Source organism: Thalassophryne amazonica, chromosome 23, assembly GCF_902500255.1.
Source record: "Thalassophryne amazonica chromosome 23, fThaAma1.1, whole genome shotgun sequence".
Taxonomy (NCBI): domain Eukaryota; kingdom Metazoa; phylum Chordata; class Actinopteri; order Batrachoidiformes; family Batrachoididae; genus Thalassophryne; species Thalassophryne amazonica.
In genome coordinates, this window is record NC_047125.1 from 33,172,177 (window position 1) to 33,194,375 (window position 22,199).

At 42.4% G+C, this 22,199-nt stretch overlaps 1 protein-coding gene across 2 annotated transcripts; it reads right to left on the minus strand.

The window, feature by feature from the left end:
- Nucleotides 1-58: 58 nt before the first annotated feature.
- intu (inturned planar cell polarity protein) lies at nt 59-21,643 on the minus strand. Of its 2 annotated transcripts, none has more exons than XM_034164102.1 (17): nt 21,361-21,643; nt 17,163-17,749; nt 16,373-16,458; nt 12,695-12,910; nt 11,015-11,133; nt 10,804-10,893; nt 8,505-8,582; nt 8,107-8,290; nt 7,199-7,252; nt 6,982-7,044; nt 6,539-6,754; nt 6,271-6,363; nt 5,786-6,193; nt 4,822-4,916; nt 4,549-4,738; nt 1,256-1,395; nt 59-522 (listed from the first exon to the last, which is right to left on the minus strand). In XM_034164102.1, the coding sequence occupies exons 1-17, from the start codon at nt 21,426-21,428 to the stop codon at nt 411-413; spliced, it is 2,799 nt and encodes a 932-aa protein (XP_034019993.1). In that variant the 5' UTR covers nt 21,429-21,643; the 3' UTR covers nt 59-410. The 2 variants fall into 2 exon arrangements, with proteins under 2 accessions (XP_034019993.1, XP_034019992.1); XM_034164101.1 differs by lacking the exon at nt 21,361-21,643 and adding an exon at nt 20,856-21,182.
- Between the last annotated feature and the right edge of the window lie 556 nt (nt 21,644-22,199).

Consider the following 22,199-nt stretch of genomic DNA (forward strand, 5'->3'; position numbering starts at 1 on the left):
TTCCCCTGTTTTGAATTTCAAAAACATTTATAAGTGACGAGCAAACTTTTTTCTTTAGACAAATGTAAAAAGATGAAGCTTTATCACAAAGTGTCCACATAAAACTGTACAATTTAATTTAAATGAACAGAGTTCATTCCTATGTTAATGTGAAATTGCATCTTTTTATTACTCAAACTAATATATCTGAGGTCACTGACATACTGAGGTCTTTATAAAACATGTTTCAAAAGAAGAGCAGCGGAGCTGTTGTCGACCTGCAGAAAGGAGGCACGTCGGTAAATTCAAACTTTCTCATAAAAACAGACAACGGCATCAAATGTCTCCTCTGATGTTTGTCTTTCTTTTCCCTGAGGGTTTGAGTCTTTTCATACTTTTGAGCATCCACCTCACTTAAAGAGGAAGATGAGTCACAGAGCCAAACTGAAGGAAAGCCTGAAAGCCATCTCAACGGGAACCTCGGCCACTGAGTCATGGAAACAAACATAGAACTCCTGAGGAACCGGTTCCAGCAGCATTCGGCTGAAAGACAGAAACCAGTTTTACACAAACAGCTTCCACTGTATTTTCAAACTAATCAAAAGACTAGTCAAAATTTGTAACTTTTGCGTATGGACAAAATGAGACCTACAAGATGTGCACAATTTTAACGCACACATTATGATTTCTAAAAACAGAGCAAAATGTACGTATGTGCACACTGAGCCTTGGGTACAAACATTTGAGATGTGAAGCCAGACAGTCGGAAAAACGTGTGGCAGTGTTACATGCATGAGTCTAGATGACTAGTACATTTTATCTGACTTACTAACACCAGTCAGACATAAATCATAAATACAAATTTGTGTTTATTTCTGATAGTGAGCAGTAATTATTCCACAGACTATTAAAATATATCAGCTGACTCAGTTCTTAAACCAAATGTTTAATATTTTACAACTGACTAATTATTGTGTTATCTGGTAAGTTGTATGCGGATTCTTGTGGTGACATTGTTAAAATAATGTCCATAAGTGATTGTGAAGTCTAAACTGAGATGCAACATGTGACACCACGTGCGAATGGTCATTACAGATGGCTGGGTTTAAAACTACTTAGTGTTACCAATCACTATTTTTGTCACCCACTGCTGTGATCACACAAACACGTCAATTTGTTCAGTAAATCTGAAGTCAGGGGTGCCACTCAGGTTTTCGGTGGCCCCTTTTAATGTGAGTGAACGAAAAAAAAAATCTCAAAGGGAAGGTGGACCTACCCGATGACCCAATAGGTCATTGTGGGAGCAGGTTTCTTCTGGTCGGTCCAGTTCTCAGGTTTACACTGGAACAAAACGCCATGTTCTTTAACTGGACCCAAACCCCACCCGCCCTGTGTTCTGTCTGCAGCTCGCCGGGCCTGCCCAAAACAAAAGCAGCAGATTTCAAGAAGTTTAAAGTCTAATTCTGAAAATCTGAGGCACAGATCAAATGAATTTAATTTATATAGTGCCAAATCACAACAAACAGTTGCCCCAAGGCGCTTTATATTGTAAGGCAAAAGCCATACAATAATTACAGAAAAACCCCAACGGTCAAAACGACCCCCTATGAGCAAGCACTTGGTGACAGTGGGAAGGAAAAACTCCCTTTTAACAGGAAGAAACCTCCAGCAGAACCAGACTCAGGGAGGGGCAGTCTTCTGCTGGGACTGGTTGGGGCTGAGGGGAGAGAATCAGGAAAAAGACATACTGTGGAAGAGAGCAGAGATCAATCACTAATGATTAAATGCAGAGTGGTGCATACAGAGCAAAAAGAGGTGAATAAAAAGAAACACTCAGTGCATCATGGGAACCCCCCAGCAGTCTAAGTCTATAGCAGCATAACTAAGGGATGGTTCAGGGTCACCTGATCCAACCCTAACTATAAGCTTTAGCAAAAAGGAAAGTTTTAAGCTTAAGCTTAAAAGTAGAGAGGGTGTCTGTCTCCCTAATCCGAATTGGGAGCTGGTTCCAGAGGAGAGGAGCCTGAAAGCTGAAGGCTCTGCCTCCCATTCTACTCTTACAAACCCTAGGAACTACAAGTAAGCCTGCAGTCTGAGAGTGAAGTGCTCTATTGGGGTGATATGGTACTATGAGGTCCCTAAGATAAGATGGGACCTGATTATTCAAAACCTTATAAGTAAGAAGAATAATTTTAAATTCTATTCTGGAATTAACAGGGAGCCAATGAAGAGAGGCCAATATGGGTGAAATATGCTCTCTCCTTCTAGTCCCTGTTAGTACTCTAGCTGCAGCATTTTGAATTAACTGAAGGCTTTTCAGGGAACTTTTAGGACAACCTGATAATAATGAATTACAATAGTCCAGCCTAGAGGAAATAAATGCATGAATTAGTTTTTCAGCATCTCTTAGACAAGACCTTTCTAATTTTAGAGATATTGTGCAAATGCAAAAAAGCAGTCCTACATATTTGCTTAATATGTGCATTGAAGGACATATCCTGATCAAAAATGACTCCAAGATTTCTCACAGTACAACCCCTGGCAAAAATTATGGAATCACCGGCCTCGGAGGATGTTCATTCTGTTTAATTTTGTAGAAAAAAAGCAGATCACAGACATGACACAAAACTAAAGTCATTTCAAATGGCAACTTTCTGGCTTTAAGAAACACTATAAGAAATCAAGAAAAAAAGATTGTGGCAGTCAGTAACGGTTACTTTTTTAGACCAAGCAGAGGAAAAAATATGGACTCACTCAATTCTGAGGAATAAATTATGGAATCACCCTGTAAATTTCCATCCCCAAAACTAACACCTGCATCAAATCACATCTGCTCATTGACATTAACCCTATGTCATGAAATTGACCCTATGTGTCTTTTTGCAAGGAATGTTTTCACAGTTTTTGCTCTATGGCAAGATGCATTATCTTCTTGAAAAATGATTTCATCATCCTTAAACATCAGAAAAGTGTCCAAAATATCAACGTAAACTTGTGCATTTATTGATGATGTAATGACAGCCATCTCCCCAGTGCCTTTACATGACATGCAGCCCCATATCATCAATGACTGTGGAAATTTACATGTTGTCTTCAGGCAGTCATCTTTATAAATCTCATTGGAACGGCACCAAACAAAAGTTCCAGCATCATCACCTTGCCCAATGCAGATTCGAGATTCATCACTGAATATGACTTTCATCCAGTCATCCACAGTCCACGATTGCTTTTCCTTAGCCCATTGTAACCTTGTTTTTTTCTGTTTAGGTGTTAATGATGGCTTTCGTTTAGCTTTTCTGTATGTAAATCCCATTTCCTTTAGGCGGTTTCTTACAGTTCGGTCACAGACGTTGACTCCAGTTTCCTCCCATTCGTTCCTCAATTGTTTTGTTGTGCATTTTAGATTTTTGAGACATATTGCTTTAAGTTTTCTGTCTTGACGCTTTTATGTCTTCCTTGGTCTACCAGTATGTTTGCCTTTAACAACCTTCCCATGTTGTTTGTATTTGGTCCAGAGTTTAGACACAGCTGACTGTGAACAACCAACGTCTTTTGCAACATTGCGTGATGATTTACCATCTTTTAAGAGTTTGATAATCCTCTCCTTTGTTTCAACTGACATCTCTCGTGTTGGAGCCATGATTCATGTCAGTCCACTTGGTGCAACAGCTCTCCAAGGTGTGATCACTCCTTTTTAGATGCAGACTAACAAGCAGATGTGATTTGATGCAGGTGTTAGTTTTGGGGATGAAAATTTACAGGGTGATTCCATAATTTATTCCTCAGAATTGAGTGAGTCCATATTTTTTTCCTATGCTTGGTCTAAAAAAGTAACCGTTACTGACTGCCACAATCTTTTTTTCTTGATTTCTTATAGTGTTTCTTAAAGCCAGAAAGTTGCCATTTGAAATGACTTTAGTTTTGTCTCATGTCTGTGATCTGCTTTTTTTCTACAAAATTAAACAACTGAATGAACATCCTCCGAGGCCGGTGATTCCATAATTTTTGCCAGGGGTTGTATTACTGGAGGTCAGGGTAATGCCATCCAGAGTAAGGATCTGGTTAGACACCATGTTTCTAAGATTTGTGGGGCCAAGTACAATAACTTCAGTTTTATCTGAGTTTAAAAGCAGGAAATTAGAAGTCATCCATGTCTTTATGTCTGAAAGACATTCCTGCAGTTTAACTAATTGGTGTGTGTCCTCTGGCTTCATGGATAGATAAAGCTGGGTATCATCTGCGTAACAATGAAAATTTAAGCAATGCTGTCTAATAATACTGCCTAAGGGAAGCATGTATAAAGTGAATAAAACTGGTCCTAGCACAGAACCTTGTGGAACTCCATAATTAACCTTAGTCCGTGAAGAAGACTCCCCATTTACATGAACAAATTGTAATCTATTAGATAAATATGATTCAAACCACTGCAGCGCGGTGCCTTTAATACCTATGGCATGCTCTAATCTCTGTAATAAAATTTTATGGTCAACAGTATCAAAAGCTGAACAGATGAACAGATCCTGAGCTGGAACGGGACTTGGGTTTGCTGGTTGTGTTGGGGCGGCTCACCCGGGATGGCAGGCTCTGCTGGAAGGCGGCGCGTATGGACAGGCAGCAGTGGTGGAAGTTGCGGATGAGCTGCGGGTGAATGGAGCCGCTGAGCTGTGCCACCTCTCTGTGAGTCGGAGCAATGAAGATTCCCTGCATGCTTTCCATCAGCACGTAGTGGAACAGTGTGTTCTCAGTGCCCGAGCTCAGCCTGCAACAAGCGGCACACACACACACAGCCGTGAAATCACAGCAGAAGACAAAGTCAGACTGAGTGGACGAGTGAACGCTCACTTCAGAGTGTTGTACATGTCCTCCGTCTCCCTCTCAGTCAGAGTCTTCTTCAGGGTGCCCAGGTAGAACGGGTTGGGGTGCTTCATCCTGGGGGTCTGATGATAAAAAATATAAAAACACTAATAAACACAAAATCAGGAACATTTTTTAGTGGAAACCCCCAGAGAGGAGAGCAAGACTAACGGAATCTGTGTGTGTGTATGAACCATTTCATTCATTCTGCACGATAACATGAAATCAATATGATGTCACTGAATTATCTGAAATCACTTTTGAAACAAAGCCAGCAGAATGATTAAGCAAACAACGCCACCTGCTGTTCTATATGTGGCATCATAACATCAAATGGCAATAATATTAAATGGGTCAAGAAACCCTAAAGAGCTTTGGACAAAGAGTAATGTTGACCAAATATGGGTAATGTGGTATTAAGTCATTTGAATGTACTGTTGACCGTTGTGCAGGTCCACAGTGATTCAATCAGAGCCTCAAGGACGGTTTGTATCAAATTCTAGAAAAATTCTCTGAATTTTTTTTCTTTCTTTCTTTCAGAAAATCATTGGACAGTGCTTGAATCTTGATGATACTGGTTTTATGGACTAAAAAAAAAAACAAAAACAAAAAAACCCTGCAACAAATTCTAACCAGAAAGCTAGAAGGACAGTCTGAAGTGTATCAGTCAGCAGACTGCCTTATGATGATCTGTAATGATGTCATGATGATGTCACTATATTACAGTCATGTGACAAAAACAACAAAACAAATACAACATTTTTCCTCAGTAACTCCAGAAACAAGAAGGATGATCAAGTGTAAGTATGATAATGATGTCATGAAGTGGCAGACACACATCAGGGTGTGTGTCAGAAATTAAAAATGTAAATATTTGGAGGGTTTTTTTAAAGAGTTCTTTTGCAGAAACCTCTTTCACACCCATATGTTTAATTTTACAGCAGAGTTTCACCTTGAAGAAGCTGCCATCAGAGCCTCCAGATCCCAGAGAGTCCCGTTGCGCTGCAAGCTTCTTGGCTGAGTCTGGGCTGGAGTGTAAACTGAGGCCTGGTGGCACAGCAGGTCCCGGTCCTGGATCCTGGCTCTGACCCTCGCTGCCACTGTCTGACAGGCTCCTCTGAGGGCTGGACATGCGGGTCTTGTCTCCGAACAGGCTGCGACCTCTGGATGCCGTGGAGGAGCCTTTCACAGCACCGGCTAGTTTGCTGAGGACGGGGGAGGCATAAGCGAGGCTGTCCAAGCGGTCTCGGGCAGCGGGGAGGAACCAGTCTGCACAGGACAGGCAGGGAGCAGGTGGAGCACTGAGGCGTTCCTCAATACCTGCCTCCAAGACCTCCAGCTGCAGAAGGGTGGCCTTCACCTACCGTCACGACACACACAAAGACTGCAGCTCTACACGGACCTGAATAAAACTCATGTCTTCTTTAAATGTGTCACCTGATCCACGTAGACGCAGTCAGGTCCTGGAGAGCCCATAGCAGGAGAGGCGCAGCCGCCGGCTTCCAACAGCACACACTGCATGAAATGCCTCTGAGGGCACGCGCGCACACACACACACACCCCCAAGGGAATGCATCATCTATATGATGAACCAGCAAAACTTATTTAAATGTTGTCATTTTATTGCTGTGATCTTGACTTCTGTTGCTTGAAAGTGCTACATAAATAAATTACTGTTGTTGTCAGAGTTGACTGGTGTCCTTACCAGCCCCACGATGAGGAGGAAGTGGCGTGCAGCGTGCGGGCTGTAGCCTGGCTTCGAGCTGCTGCTGTGAGCACGTTGCTGTGGAAACACCTCTCTCCAGATGACCAGCTGACCCACCCGCTGCTCTGTTGCCAAGGGCAACAGGCAGTAGTGCTGCACGTACAGGCAGATATCCAGGAGGTGGTCTTTAGGCAGATGGTTGGCAATCAGGTAGGACTGAGAGGACGAGGTGTGGTGAAATCTTTAGTACATAAGTGTAAAAGCTGTAAGGTGTAAAATTTAAAAAAACCTGCATCTTTTAAATTAGTTTGAGTCATTTTGTAGACTGACTAAACAAGCAAATAAATGCAAAAATTAGTGAGATTAAATCAATAATGAAAACAGGTGTTTTTGTGTTGTGTCATTGTGTTGTTGAGAGTGTGTGCTTTTATTTTGACAGTTACCTTGTAGAAGAGGCAGGAGCCAAGAATCACATACAGACGCCTCAGGCCGAAAAAGTCCTCTGACTGGGCAACAACAAAGAAAAACAGAAACAGAACAAGGACCGAAGTTCAGTTTGAGGAAAATCTAACTCTACCCCTACTAAGCAGGATAAAATTAAAAATAGAGGGAGATATTACATTTTACACAGTGTGCTTAAATTCTTCCATCAAGTCTCACCATTTCTCCAAAATCAGAGGACTCAAAATCAGAGAGAACCGTGTCCACCTCCATCTGTGGGTACAGAAAAAATAAACTTAAACCAGAGAAAAGGCACTTATACACTTTATATTTGTTACATCCATCTTATTTAATAATTACATTTATATCTAAGCAACATGAAGTTTCCATTTTTAACTAAAAATCTGTCAAACATGTCGTTACTAATGAACACTAGAGAGCAGCACTGCCACAGTAATGGCAATCAGGGATTTTCAAGTGGCCGCAAGAGCAGCACGTACATGCATGTGTGATGACGTCACAACTCTTTCGCGTTAACGCGGTTTCCCTAAACAACAAGAACTGTCAAGAAACTTTCTCATCGGTGTTTGGAGTTGTGTGGAGTCAGGAACAGCCTTCTGAATGCTTGAAAAACAATGCCAGTCGCACAAAGAAATCAAATAATAGTGAAAACATGTTCATTGCACCCAGAATGTTGGTATTTTGGTTGTTGAACTTTCCTGGCAACGAATGTAAAGCCCCGGACACATGACACGAACGAACGACACCAAAGCCAAAAAGAAACAAGAAATCTGAGCTTAAATTGATTTGAGACCAGTGTCCAGCTTCGATCGGTCAGCCGCTCCGTGAAGCGTCATAACATCCGATCGGTCAACCGCTCCGTCAGGCGTCATAACATCCGATCGGTCAGCCGCTCCATGAGGCGTCATAACAAGGTGTTGTTTCTAATGATGTCAAACGCAAGCGAGAGGATCCCTAACCGGAAGTCTCAGTTTCAAGATGGTGGCACAACTTGAAAATGGTCCATTAACCCTTGCCCCGAATCACTGCTTGATGTTGTTAAGCTCAGGGTTTTGGGGGCCTGGTGGAGGAATGTGATGGTCCCAGCCCCACACTGCGGAACCCACCTTGATTTCAGGAGGTAGCGTAAGCCATCGGACCGCCGGCAGGCCGTCGAGAAAAAGAGTTCCTGAGACCTCTGAGGGCGGGGCTGAGACGCCAACCCTCAAACGGGATGGCTGGATTAGCTGCTGGAAGAACAGGCAGAAGAAATGGTCCAACCTGGGAGTGTGGTCCACCTTACAAAACGCACTGAGGGGGAGGCAATGAAGAGCATAAATCAAAAGGCTGCACAGCAACTGACACTAGAGATTAATGACGGGACATTTTTAAAAAGAAAAAAAAAAAAGATATTTGACATAGAGAGGAATGAATATACATTATTTTTAAAAAGTGCAGTTCTGCTTGAGTTTGTAACTGTAGGCCAGCTTCAGTCTCTCAGCAGGCGCACAGGAAAACTACGAACCTGTCCAAAGAGCCGTACATCACTTTTAGTGTCCGGACCACGTTTCCCACAACCGTCTGCAGAAAGAGCAAAGGAACCCTAAAGAGGAACGGAGAAATGTCAAACACACCTGGACAAACTTCAGCACCAGCAGCTCTAAACGTGGACGTCCCTCAACAACCATCTCAGCACAGACGAGATTATTTGTCATGTGAATGGTCAGACTGTCACGGTTGCCAAGATAGAAACAGTGAATAATGTGACTCTGCAACAACTGTTTTATGAGTGAAAAGGAGAAGAAGCCAAAGCGGAGGTTTGTTTTTAATCATTTTTGGAGGTTTTCAGTCGACGGCGGTGTGTGGACTCTTTGAACTAATGCCAAACTTCTTATTTTATGACCATTTTGGCTTTTTTTTTTAAATGTGCACAGACCTGAAATGCTCTGGCATTAGTACCACACTCAATAGCTTCTGCCCAATCTGAAGAGGACACATGCATTTCCATGGACATTTTAGTCCCTACCACAAAGGTAGAACTTCCAACACCAAATGGCACTGATTGGACAAGTATTAGCACACCAAATTCATAGAGCGAGCAGGGTAAACGAGAACTATAACTACCAGCTGGACTAGTACCTACAAGCCCAGAGGTACTCAGAATTCAGTGCCTGTGTTAAAAACTACCCACTACTTACAAAGTGGGGACAAAAAGGTTGCTGCTACTTGAAAAACTGGCGGAAAAGCACCAGTTTCCTGTTCAGATCAGTCCCTCGTTCACGAGTACAGGACTATAGTTCCTCCGGATCAAACCACTTCCCTCTACTCGCGCTTTGAAAAGTTGGAACTACAACAGCACTCCAAGTCAGCATGTGCTGGTGCCACACTTCGTCACATCCACAACACCACAGAACTGCTTTGGGCTCTGGATGGCAAACACGCAAGCAGAGAACTGGTCCATCCCCACATCACTAAAGTAATGAGCCATCTGCTGCAGTCAAGTGAAATGTGGGCGTGTGTCTGGGCAGGTGGAAACGTGGGCGTGTGTCTGGGCAGGTGGAAACGTGGGCGTGTGTCTGGGCAGGTGGAAATATGGGCATGTGTTTGACCTTCTCCAGTCTCTCGGGTCCTCAACACTGAGGCACCTGTGTGCTGGATCACATCCAAAGAAACGCACAACATGGAGGAAATGTGGTACTCGATGTGCCCTCACGTCAGTGATCTCCTCATCTGAGTCTCCCTAAGTAACCACTTTTTCTACACAAAGTCATTCCAGCAGGACCCAAAAATCCTCTGAACAGACCAGGTACCAAAGACATCCAGTTGTCTCCTGAGGTCACTGGTTAGAGTCCAAGTCTCACAACCGTACAGCCTGATTGTTGTCCAGCCAGACTGTGTGCAAATTTCTGATCTTGAAGTCTGGCCAGATTTAGCGCAGACCATAGTCTGAGACTTCAGCTGAGTCCTCAAGGAAGCCACAAGTCCGGGGTCAGAATTCACAAACAACACCAACACTTTAAAAAGATGTTTAACCAGACACAAGACCACAAAAGTCAAAATCAGAGGAAAACAGTTTTCAGATATCTTCATCGTCCCGTCGCTGCAGGTGGATATACAGTGGTCTCTCGTTTATCACGTTCTAAAAATAACCCGCGATAAGTGAAATCCGTGAAGTTGTCAGCTCTGTTTTTTGCAATTATTATAGATGTTTTAAGGCTGTAAAACCCCTCACTACACACTTTATACACTTTTCTCAAACAGGCATTAACATCTTCTCACTTTTCTCTCCTGTGTAAACACTGTTTTTTTTCTTCTGTGCGAGAAGATTATAAACAGACACGCAGAACTCTCCCTTTGCTCACTGCCTCAGGAGGTACAGATGCGGGACTCGCAAAGAATCCAAGTCTTCTCTCGGTGGCCACGGAGCTCTGCGGCTGCGGTCAACATCCGCATCAAAACAGCAAGCGTAGTCTCTGGTCCTGTTGCCAGATTTGGCGGAGCTCCGCACAGCAGACAGGAGGGCGGTGTGAGTGGCCCGCTGCGGCGTTTACCGAGCCCGCAGACTCAGTAAGCGCATCGGAGGCAGTGAGAGCAATTGCGGTGATGCCGACCGGTGCCGCGACTGGCCTGCCTGATAAGGATGCAGAACAGAATGTGCTGTTAAAAAAAAAGCATACAAAATTGCACTAAAAAATCTGTGAAACTGCGAGGCAGCGAAAGGTGAATAGCGTTATAGCGAGGGACCACTGTATTCAAATAAAATGCTGTGGAACCATAAGAGTGTCAGACAGTGTGTGTGTGTGTGTGTGTGTGTGTGTGTCCACCTATGTGCAGGCAGCCCGATGACCAACAGGTTCCCTTTTTCCTTCCAGTAGCCCACATGAACCAGATGTTTCCCCAGCAGGAGAGATGAACTATGAGAAGGAAAGTCCAGAAAATGACAGGAGGAATTACTGAACGTCTGGTCTGACTTTGTGATTATAATTATAACCTAACCCTGCAGAAACACACACACCAGGCGACACCTTCACCTACCTGATGATCTGACCCCCTGTAACATTCTCCAGCATGTCGCACAAAGTCAGGAAGATCCCCCTCACACCTTTCAGCTGGCTGGATGCTTGGGACACTGGGTACTGGTACAAGATCTCCTCCTGTGGACCCACAACAGTGTGTTTTGGGTATCTGCTTAATATGCTTTGTGAAGATGGACACCAGCAGCAGAAACACAAATTAACAGTTCCATCATGGCACAAATTAAACAACTAAAAATCTTCATGTGCATGTTGCAAAGTGCCTCTTATTGCACGTGTGTGAATTTGTTTTGCAGCGTTGATTTACAGCAGGAGTACTGCGACCATGCCATTAGAAACAAAGAAAGAGAGGCTTTGTGATATTAGTATTCCTCCCCACATGCTGCCAAGTCTGGAGGATTTTTGGAAAGCTGCTGAGCTGAACAGAGGACGTGGCAGCGAGTGAGGGGACCCAAACTTTGAGTAAGTGGGCCCCTATAGCCCCGGCAACCAGAACAAAGACACAAACAGAGGCCAAAGGAAGATATTCATCTGGGGTTGAAAACCAAACACAGTCGGCTAAACATCAATTTTAATCAACAAACACAATACAACAATTCCTCTGTGCAACGCCAACAACAAAAATCTAAAATGCCGTTCTCAGATTTCTGCAACACTATATTCAACAAACTTTAAAAAAAAAGTTTAAGAGAGTTTATCAGCGCTGATGTGACCCCAGATATCCTGTACTGCAGCCCTGCAATGCATTATGGGTCAAAGAGTTACACGGCCACGAAGTCGAACCATAAAAATAAAGTGGAGTCACAGCTTCACTGAACCCTGAACCTAATGCATAAAAATGACGACGTGCGCATGGATCCAATTAAAACAGGAAATATTCGATTTGTGGCCGTGGCAGTGTTGGAGGAGCTCGAGTGCTGCTTCAGGTCAGACAAAGGTCCACTTTCAGCTCCTCCTCTGGAACAACGGCGTTTGCAGTGTTAGAATGATGGATGGTTTGTTGACACAAGTTGCACTGGAGGCAGATGTCTTCTTCTCCAGCTTTTCTATCTGTTCTGTTTCTTGTTAGCAGCAGCAGACCACTGGAAGGCGTCCAGCGAGGTCCAGTAGTTCTGAATCATGTTGGAGATTTGTACAGCTCTGGTTTGAGATTTTGTGCACCTTAATTCCCAGAACATACCTCCTGTGAATGCAGGGTACTATTTTCAATTTATTTAATTTATATAGCACCAAATCACAACAAAGTTGCCATAAGGCGCTTCACACAAGTAAGGTCTAACCTTACCAACCCCCAGAGCAAGAATATGTGACAGTGGTAAGAAAAAAACTCCCTCTGATGATTTGAGGAAGAAACCTCAAGCAGACCAGACTCAAAGGGGTGATCCTCTGCTTGAGCCATGCTACAGACACACTTTACAAAACAAATATACAGGAAATGTTGCCGGTGCACAGGACAGGAGGGTTACAGAAACAGACACCACACCCATCTCTGGATGGAACCGCACCTCAAACAGAGGTGGAAAAAAACAAACAAACAAAAAAAACAAACGAATCAGGCATCAGAAAGACAACAAATTCAGTATAAATTATGGTACTAATACCGTCTCACCCCATTCCTTTGGTGAAATGCTCCACCTGGAGTTGGTTAAATATATATATATATATATATGTATAAACTGACCTCCTCTTGTGGTGATGCTGAGTCCAGTTTGAGTGACAGGTACATGACAACATGAGGAATGTGACCTATGGACATCTGGAGTTCGGCCGTGTCCTCACCCCACAGCAGACGCACCAGCTGACTGACCGGTGGGCTGGCGTTCCCACCGCCGAACGCCAAACTCTCTCCAGCACTGCTGCCATCCATTGATGACGGCGTCTCAAAGGTCAGCCTTACCTGGAGGAGAAGACGAGAGACATAGAAAGAGAGTTAAAAAAATTTAGGAATAAAATCAAAGGTGAATTTAACATGGACCACAAGTCTATTTTGGGGGAAAAGTGAAAGAAAAAAAAAAAAGATTTGAAAAGTGAGTAGGCTGAGCTGGATTTTCAGACAGAAACCGACACTGACATCCAGATGTAACCGCAGAATAACAAACAGGAGAGATCTGAGCTAAATTAAAACCAGAACCCTCCGAGCCAAAAGAAACAGTGGCAACATCATCATCATCCCTCATTCATCCACTGTTTTCACTTTCACTCTGCTGTACTTCACACTGCCATTCGTAAAAACAGGGATGACCCTGTTTAAAATGCCTATCGGTTCTAAGGTTGTGGCTCACTGACAATCAGGCATTGTGAGCTTATTTCTGATCTTTTCCAAGGCTGCGTTCACATCCCTGAGCTCAGGCTGATGTTCTCACAGCAGTAAGATCACCGTGAGGTAGATAAAAATCTCACACGCAACTAGATATGCAACAAGGCCAACCCAACATGGAAACAAATATCTGATTTGGAAAACACAATCTGTGTCATGTCACTTCTGCAAGTAATGTGATCATACCCTAAAGTTGATACATAATGCTGTGTAACTGTGATGTGAAGGGAACTGCTCACTAGAAATGACAGTTTTCTCTTATTGAGACTTTTTGTGGTAAAGCTGGAATGGAGGCAGAGTAAGTGGAGGATTGGGGGGGGGGGGGGGGGTTTGACCTCAAACCACAAGGGAAACTGCAGCTCCGGTTAGAAGGTTTTAGCCTCTAAACCGTCATCAGCTTGACTACAACACAAACAAGGCCCTCACTGCTTACATTTTCATACTCTGTGTTTTTTGTTTTTACAGTGCACGCTGGTGAACCAGAGTATTATTTTCACTGGAGTATGTGTGCTTGTGGACAAGATAACTGAAAAACATCAAGACAGAAGTCCTTCAAACTTTTTGGAAATATTACTTGGATAGAAATCTGGAGGTGATTAGATTTTGGAGTTGTTTGGGCCAAAGGTCAAGGTCTATGAAAACACCTTTTTGGGGGGTATATTTCAACAACCAGGAAGCTAGATGGATGATCTAAAGCATATATTGATCAGAAAAATATTTATCACATATCATCAAAAATGCAGTCACAGACAATCATTTTCTGGCGTGCATCAGCCCTCTGATGCCTCCAGAAGAAATCCACCTCCGTATGTTTGGGTGGCACTCTGAAAAAGGTGACCGCTGTATAGCACACTCAACCCAAATTCAGATGGTAGATGTGAAAGAGGAGAAAAGGACTCTGGTCAAAAATGTTGAAACTGTAGTTTTCTAAACCAACCATCACTCCCAGAAACCTCAGAGGCCTGTCGGCACTAACCACAGGCCACCCGCCTCTCCAGCAGGCGCCTACATCTGGGCTCCATGCCACTTTGGGCCATTTTTTTAGGGTATTATTAAAGAGGAGCTGGGTTCAGCCACGTGTTGGACCTTTAAACTGCTTTCAACCAATCCCTCGCTTTGTCCTGTAATGGGAGAAGTGAGCTAAATGCACGAAATAACCATGCTGATTAATCTGGGGAAAAAAAGAAGCCTGATCTTTGTGAACGAAGTGGCTGAGTGGATTAACTGAAGCACTTTCTCTCCTCATAAATAATAAGGATGTGGTCAGACGTGACTGCGCTCTCACTGGAATTCTGCTCGGTTGATGTCAGTCATTTAGCACTCGCTCACAGATGAATGGGGAAAATGTGCCGAGTACATTGAACTGACTTTAATATTAATTTCTGTTCCACACACACACACATAACAATCATTATCTGTGTGCCACTGGAGGGGGCGGGCATCCAGAAAAACACCCACCGGCACAAAAACAAAACAATCAGTGTGTCAAAAAACACAGCCCTGGTCAGTTTTTTAGTCACCACGGTGCCTGAGGGACCTTGTATTTTTCCAAAAACAATTTCACCCCACTCCTTCCCGACAGTATAATTTAGCTTCCGACTACATCTTCTAATCAGCTGGTTTCCAATCCCACAACACAGCTGCTGCTGTGGCGCTGCAGTACCGTCTGCGGGCACCGTTTGCCAGCACCACAGCTCGCACTCTGTCATTTACAGATTCCTACTTTTTAATGGTCTGCCGTTTGGTAAAAATGTGCGGCTGGGGGACAGACGGACGGCGGATTCTTGAGCGACCAATCAAAAGATCACTTCACAGTAATTGATGGTTCTTAATGTGAAACACCACTGACTTGTGCTTTACAGACACATTTTCGCATCTTAAAAGAACCAAAATATTTCAGATGAGCTGTGTGTCTGTATTTGATGTACAAGAGTGCAACATATGACCAGCCAAAACTTTGGAAATCTACTGACTGCTGTATATGTTGACATACAGACTCGGAAACCCAAAGTGGAATAAAGGTTGTACTACAAAACAGGACATATAAAGTTTCTACTTGAGATATTGTGGTTTGTACACAACTCAAACATAAGAAAAGCACCCAGAAAATGCAGACTATCAAAGCTGAACTATGATGGAATTTTGCACTGGGATTAACAGCATGATTATAGACGTTTAGCAGGATTTCAGACACTATAGTACGTTACAGTATGAATATTTAATTGACATCAAAAGACCTACCTAAATCCTTATCATAACAGACCGAGTCCCCTGAAGTGTCTGAAGAAGAGGTACCACAGTTTCTTCCTTCCTGCTGCTCTTAGACTGTACTACTCCCAATAAGTGTATATATTTACTCATGTATATCTCGGGTCAACAAACTGTGCAATACTTTGATTAAATCTGTTTAAGTGTACGCACAATGGAATTACCCGACCCACTGCATATACTGTACTTGTGTCCCAACTACAATGTACATAATATTTATGTATTTGTCACCCTCCTGATTTGCCATGCTGAGGTATTTGTGTTTGCCTTCTATTTGCATATTTTACTGTTACAATTACAATTCTGTTACCCACGGCTGCTGTGACACTGAAAATTTCCCCATGACGGACCAATAAAGGTGCATCTTATCTCATTTTGATTACTAGTCTATCAGGAGATATGTATAGTGACAATTAAAAAAAAAAAATCTGTGTCTAGTATTTGGCAACCTGATTAAAAAAAAAAAAAAAAAAAAAAAACTGAAGTTACTATATAAAAGACAGTTTCAAAAAAATGCATGCCTGGATTCCAAAGAAAGTGTAATAAAAGATCTAATATCCGCAACATCAAAGATCAATTTTTGCATCACATTTTGTGGAGACCATCTAAAAAGACAAACAAACAAGCACGGCTGTAACGTAGCCTCTGTGGCAGGTGAACTAACAGCAACAATACCAAGCTGATAACTTGGACTTGACAGAAAACTACAGCTCATTCAGTGGATACAAGTTCTTTCTGAGCAGTGATCTGCTTTTGGGATTTGCAGACACTAACCTGCGTTGGTCCTGGAATACAAGACAGAACCCTTTCAATGTTCTCAGAGGTCACGTCCACATCGTCTACCGCTATGAGCACATCACCTGAAGCCAAAATGTACAAACGGCAGATGCAGCAGTAAGTCATTATGGAGGGAAGGATACCAGAAAACACACAAAAACAAGTAATATTATTGTAAAATACAGTGGAAATATTGGACAGGCAGACAGCTTTAACACAGAAACACCAGGATTAAAAAAAATAATAAACTGATCCAGGTTCAATCAGGTTAATATGAACAACACTGGTGACAAAATATAATTATATTATACAAATATATTTTTGACATTTCAATGATTTGAGTCTGTTATTCAAATCCAATAACAACTAACAGGTGAAATTTTGAAAAATATCTGTGTTCTGAATTAGGCACGTGGTCTCAGTAATGGAGTTGCTTTGGGTAACTGGGCAGTAACCCTTCTGCATAAAAGCCTTCTGAACACTAATACTCATGTGGGCAGTCATTTGTTGTCAAGCACAGAGGCATTCCTCTGTGAGCCAACAAAAACTGCCCAACAATCAGCCAGATAACAGAAAATCCTTTCAGACTTGTCCACCTTCCAGACAGGCGGATTAGCGTTTCTACAGCAGAAGGCGTTTGTCCGGAAAACTTCATTCACTCCGAGAAGAGAGTTGAAAATAGCTGTTAAAGTGCTGACAAAATAAACAAACATTTAACCACATAAACTAAAGCTAATCTCTTTTGTTAATTAATGATGACCGATATAAACTTGAATTCTGGTCTCACCAATCAGGATCTGGCCAGATTTGATGGCTGGGCTGTTGGGAATCAACCCGTGAACGATCAGTTTCTCCTCCCGCAGGGATGTTGAAGGCTGTTCCTGTCCTGTGCACCAAGGCGGGCGATAAACTACCCCCAGCAGAGCCTCCAACAAGCCTCCGCCTTTTGAGTTAGGCGCTGATGAACTTCCGAGACGTTTAGGATTGAGGTAGACGCACACTTCCTTCAGCTGCTGCTGCTGGACCGTCACCCCTTGCCTTTGACCTGGCTGGTTCTTCAGGATGGATGTCGGTGGCGATGATGATGAGGAAGAGATGCCTCGCCTGCGCTGGGACGGCCAACGCTTTCTCCTTAGGATCCTCGCCAGCTTCTTAAGAGCAGTACCTCCTCTTGCCCGTGAACGACATTGCTGCTTCGACTTCTGCTCTGTGATGATCACGGCCTCCTTTTCACTAAAGCGAACGTGATTAGTGGACGTGCCTTGATTGGCAGCGGCCTTCCCCAATGCAGCCTCCTCTTCACCCTCACTCAGCTCCAGGTAGAAGAGCTCACCATTCTTCTGGATGTCATCCAACCATTCTGGTTCTAATTCACTGATGTAAAAGAGACAAAGTACTGAAAGACAGCGTATTTCTTAAAAAAAAAAAAACTAAAAAAAAAAAACGATGCAGTATGCTAGATATTATTCTTGGCCTCTCATTTTAAGACCTTTGAGGAAACTGAAGTGAAGCAGTTTGTTGTGATATCTATAAATTCAGTACCACCACCAAAAAGCCTATGATTATTTATTAAGGTCATACCTCCTACAATGAAACTATTGGCCAAAGACTGAACAACATGAGAGAGGAGAGATGGAAATGTTGTGGCACTCCCTTTTGGCAAAGTTGGTAAATGGCCACCTGAAACTCTCCAACTGTCAAGTATTCTTATGCAAAACAGCTTCATACAGTCTCAGGTCTATGAAGTATACAATATTTATAATACTTCTGTTTAGAGGACACTTTAAGGTAAAAAAAAAAGTGTTGGATAATGGACCAAAAAAATGGACTTAATATAAACACGTCCACTGTTCTTGTTCTCTTCCCTTCCGACAATAAAAATACCTTATTAGTGAGTAGTGATGATGTGAACTTTTTGAATTGACACCTCACAGATCTGAAGAAAGAGTTCAGCGTGCTGGTCAATTCCTTTTGTTTGAGGACATCATATGTGATTAATACACACAAAACAAACATTTTTTTACTATTAAACTTATTTATCAGCTTTACACCTATAATATACTATTCAAAAGTACTACATTTCCTCAGTGTTTACTGAGGAGCCGCTTCATGTCAATAACCGTAGTTTCTGACAAAAAACTTTGTGTCAACAGATTAACTTAATTATCTTGTTCTTCAGTCGGCTGGTTCATTCTTGGGCTCAACCAATATGGAGATATAGACAGAAAAAGGACATTAATTCCTAACCTTTCAATATCAAATCCTTATGAAAAAATAAATGCAATTAAAGCTTAATGTTTTACAGTTTAAACATGAACTTTATTACAAAGAATTGTAATTATAACCAACAAACACACATCACGCTGCCTTCTCCCACATTGGCAGTCACCGTGTTGCACTGCTTAGCATTTGCATAAAATTAACTTTTGTCTATTTTGGCCTCACTGGGGGCATAGCGACCATTTGTCTCTTGCGGCTATAAAACTCCCATTCTGATTGAAAATAAGTGTCATTTGATCGCTTTGCCTCTGTCTCTTGTAACTAATTTGACCAAGGTGTGATGGGGGTCCCAGGTATGCTTCACAACATTGTAAAAAAAAAAAAAGCTGTTGGACTGCCCCCTACTGCAGAATCTGCATAACAATTTCTAACAGCCAAAGTGTTCTTCTGCAGTTTATATTAAAATAAAAATCTTCAGATCGGCAAAAATAACACCAACACCGATATGACAGTGAAAAGCTCATATCGGCCGATATTATCAGCCAACCTATCGGTCAGACTCTAGTTTAGTCTTTATTAAATTTTAAGATTATTTTCTTTTCAAGAGTTGATTTATTCTTTGTTCAATTTTAAGAAATTGTGTTAATCTTACTCAGAATCAGTTTATTCTTTTATTAAATTTTAAGATAATTAAGTTCTTATGGTGGTGGAGAGTGTGCCCAAGCATGAAAGAATGGTGATAGGAGCAGACTTCAATGAGCATTTTGGTGAAGAGGAAGTAATGGGTAGATATGGTATCAAGGACAAGAATGTGGAAGGACAGATGGTAGTTGATTTTTCAAAAAGGAGGTAAATGACTGTGGTGAATACCGATTTTAAGAAAAGGAAGGAGCACAGGGTGACATATGAGAGTGAAGGAAGGTGCACACAGATGGACTACATTCTTTGCAGGAGATTTAACAGAGACTGTAAGGTGATGGCAGGAGAGAGTTTTGTTAGACAGCACAGGATGGTGGTTTGTAGGATGACTTCAGAGGTAACGAAGAAGAGGAGAGTGAGAGTTCAACAAAGGATCAGATGGCGGAAGCTGAAGGAGGAAGACTGTTGTGTGAAATTCAGTGAGAAGGTGAGAAAGGCACTGGATGGAGGGAAAGCAGTTTTAGACAACTGGAAAAGTACTGCAGATGTGGTGAGGGAGACAGACAGGAAGGTACTGGGTGTGACATCTGGACAGCAGAAGGAAGACAAGGAGACTTGGTGGTAGAACAAAGATGTCCAGGAAAGCAAAAGGTGAAAGAGGTTGGCAAAAAAGAATTGGGATAGTCAGAGAGCTGAAGAAAGTAGACAGCAGTACAAGGAGATGTGGTGTAAGCCGAAGTGGCAAAAGCTGAGGAAAAGGCATTTAGCGAACTATACAAGAAGTTGAATAGTAAGGAAGGGGAAAACGACTTGTAGCAATTGGCCAGACAAAGGGACAGAGCTGGATGTGCAGCAGATTAGGGTGGTAAAAGATGCAGATGGTAATGTACTGACAAGTGAGGAGAGTCTGTTGAGAAGGTGGAGGGAATATTTTGAGGCGCTGATGAATGAAGAAAATGAGAGAGAGAAAAGTGGTGAGTTTAAATACTTGAGGTCAACTGTCCAAAGTAATGGAGAGTGTTGTGGTGAGGTGAATTCCTTCACCAAGGCTGTAGGTGTGGTGAGGTGAGGTGAAGAAGAGAGTTCAGGCAGGGTGGAGTGTGTGAAGAAATGTGGCAGGAGTGATTTGTGACCAAAGAATATCAGCAAGAGTGAAGGAGAAAGTCTACAAGACAGTAGTGAGACCAGCTATGTTGGACAGCGTAGAGACGGTGACACTAACAAAAAGACAGGAGGCAGAGCTGAAGATGTTGGGATTCTCTTTGGGAGTGACGAGAATGCACAGGATTAGGAATGAACATATCAGAGGGACAGCTCTGTTGGGATGGTTTGAAGACAAAGTCAGAGAGGTGAGATTGAGATGGTTTGGACATGTGCAGAGGAGGGACCCAGGGTATATAGGGAGAAGGATGCTGAGGATGAAGCCACCAGGCAAGAGAAGAAGAGGGAGACCAAAGAGGAGGTTTATGGATGTGCTGAGGGAGGACATGCAGGTGGTTGGTGTGACAGAGGAAGATACAGAGGACAGGGTGAGATGGAAGAAGCCGAGCAGCCGAAAGAACATGCTCTTACTCGGAGTCGATTTATTCTTTTATTAAATTACAAATAACTATTTTCTTACTCGGAGTCGGAGGCGCTGAAACTCGACTCGATGTCTTCATCCACACTTTCTTCTCCCTGCTCGTCACGAACACTCCTTTCAGCACTGCGGCCACTTTGGGCGAACGCCATTAACCTTATAACCCTTTTAAATCCGAGCTTTGTCCAAAAATGCGTTTTTAGTCACCAAACGTTTTGGAAAACGAAGAACACCATCCGTCGCCATGTTGTAGGCGGGTTTGAACGTGTCACGTGACACGAAAGAACAGAAGCGATTGGTGAAAGGCTGTTGCCCCTGACAACGCCGAAGCTGCGAGAATTCCAACTTGGCATCTGAAAATGCTTATTTAAATTAATAATACAACGATTTAGACAAAGTACACAGCCTGACAGTATTTAATTTATTCGAAAAAAATTGTACAATATAATACAATGTAAAAGTATAAAATGAAATAAGAGGTGTTCTGTGTCCAAAGTTCAGTGATATATAAAAATACACATAAAAAATACAATAAAAAGGGACTCACCTGTAAAGAAGAACGCTGCGGATGGAGTCAAAGTCTTCCAGATTTTTAGAGAATGAAGCACCGTACATTATTGGAGATTCATATTTGTCTAAAAAAGAGCGCTGAGACAGAATAAAATTCTGAACAACAAAAAAAGGCCTGGGAAAAAAAAGGATTAAAACTCAAGAATGCGTTTTCTCTGCGTCATGTGAGCTTCTAAACTGAACGAACTCGGTCTGAGGTAAAAGAGTAAACCCTCTAATGTTTTTCAAACTCAGTCACCAAAAGTGAAAAACGACTTCAGAGCAAAAGCGGTTAGTGTTTTTACCCGACGAGCCGCACGGAGCAGAGACCATCAGAGACGGGCTTTTGGCAGGTGGCGTAAAACCCCGCCCACCCCGGGCGACGAGACAATAAGACACACCCACATTTAAAGCTCAAGCTTCAACCACGTGCAGAAAAAAAAAAAAAAAAAAAAAAAAAGAAATTAGCACAGATATTAACATCTCACTCCTGCTTTCACTTTCCAACATAATATGTAATTAAAAACAACAACGTTGCGTTTACGACCCGTCGTAAAATCGTTTTTTGTTTGTTTTTTGCTTCGAAGCTTCTGTTTATGCTCTTCAATGTAATAAGAACTGCAGTCATGGCGTCCTCTCAAATGCAACAAATCAATTATTTTTGCCTGTGATATGTTTGCATTCTTTATATATGAGTGAAGCTCCCAGTTTTTGTTAAGACATATACAATAACTGATATTGTCATTTACACATTTTTCATAACTTATGCGTCCCTTGTAAATGCAGCTCGAATATGTGACTGAGTTCACCCACAGTTAGATTTTTTTTAACTTCTTT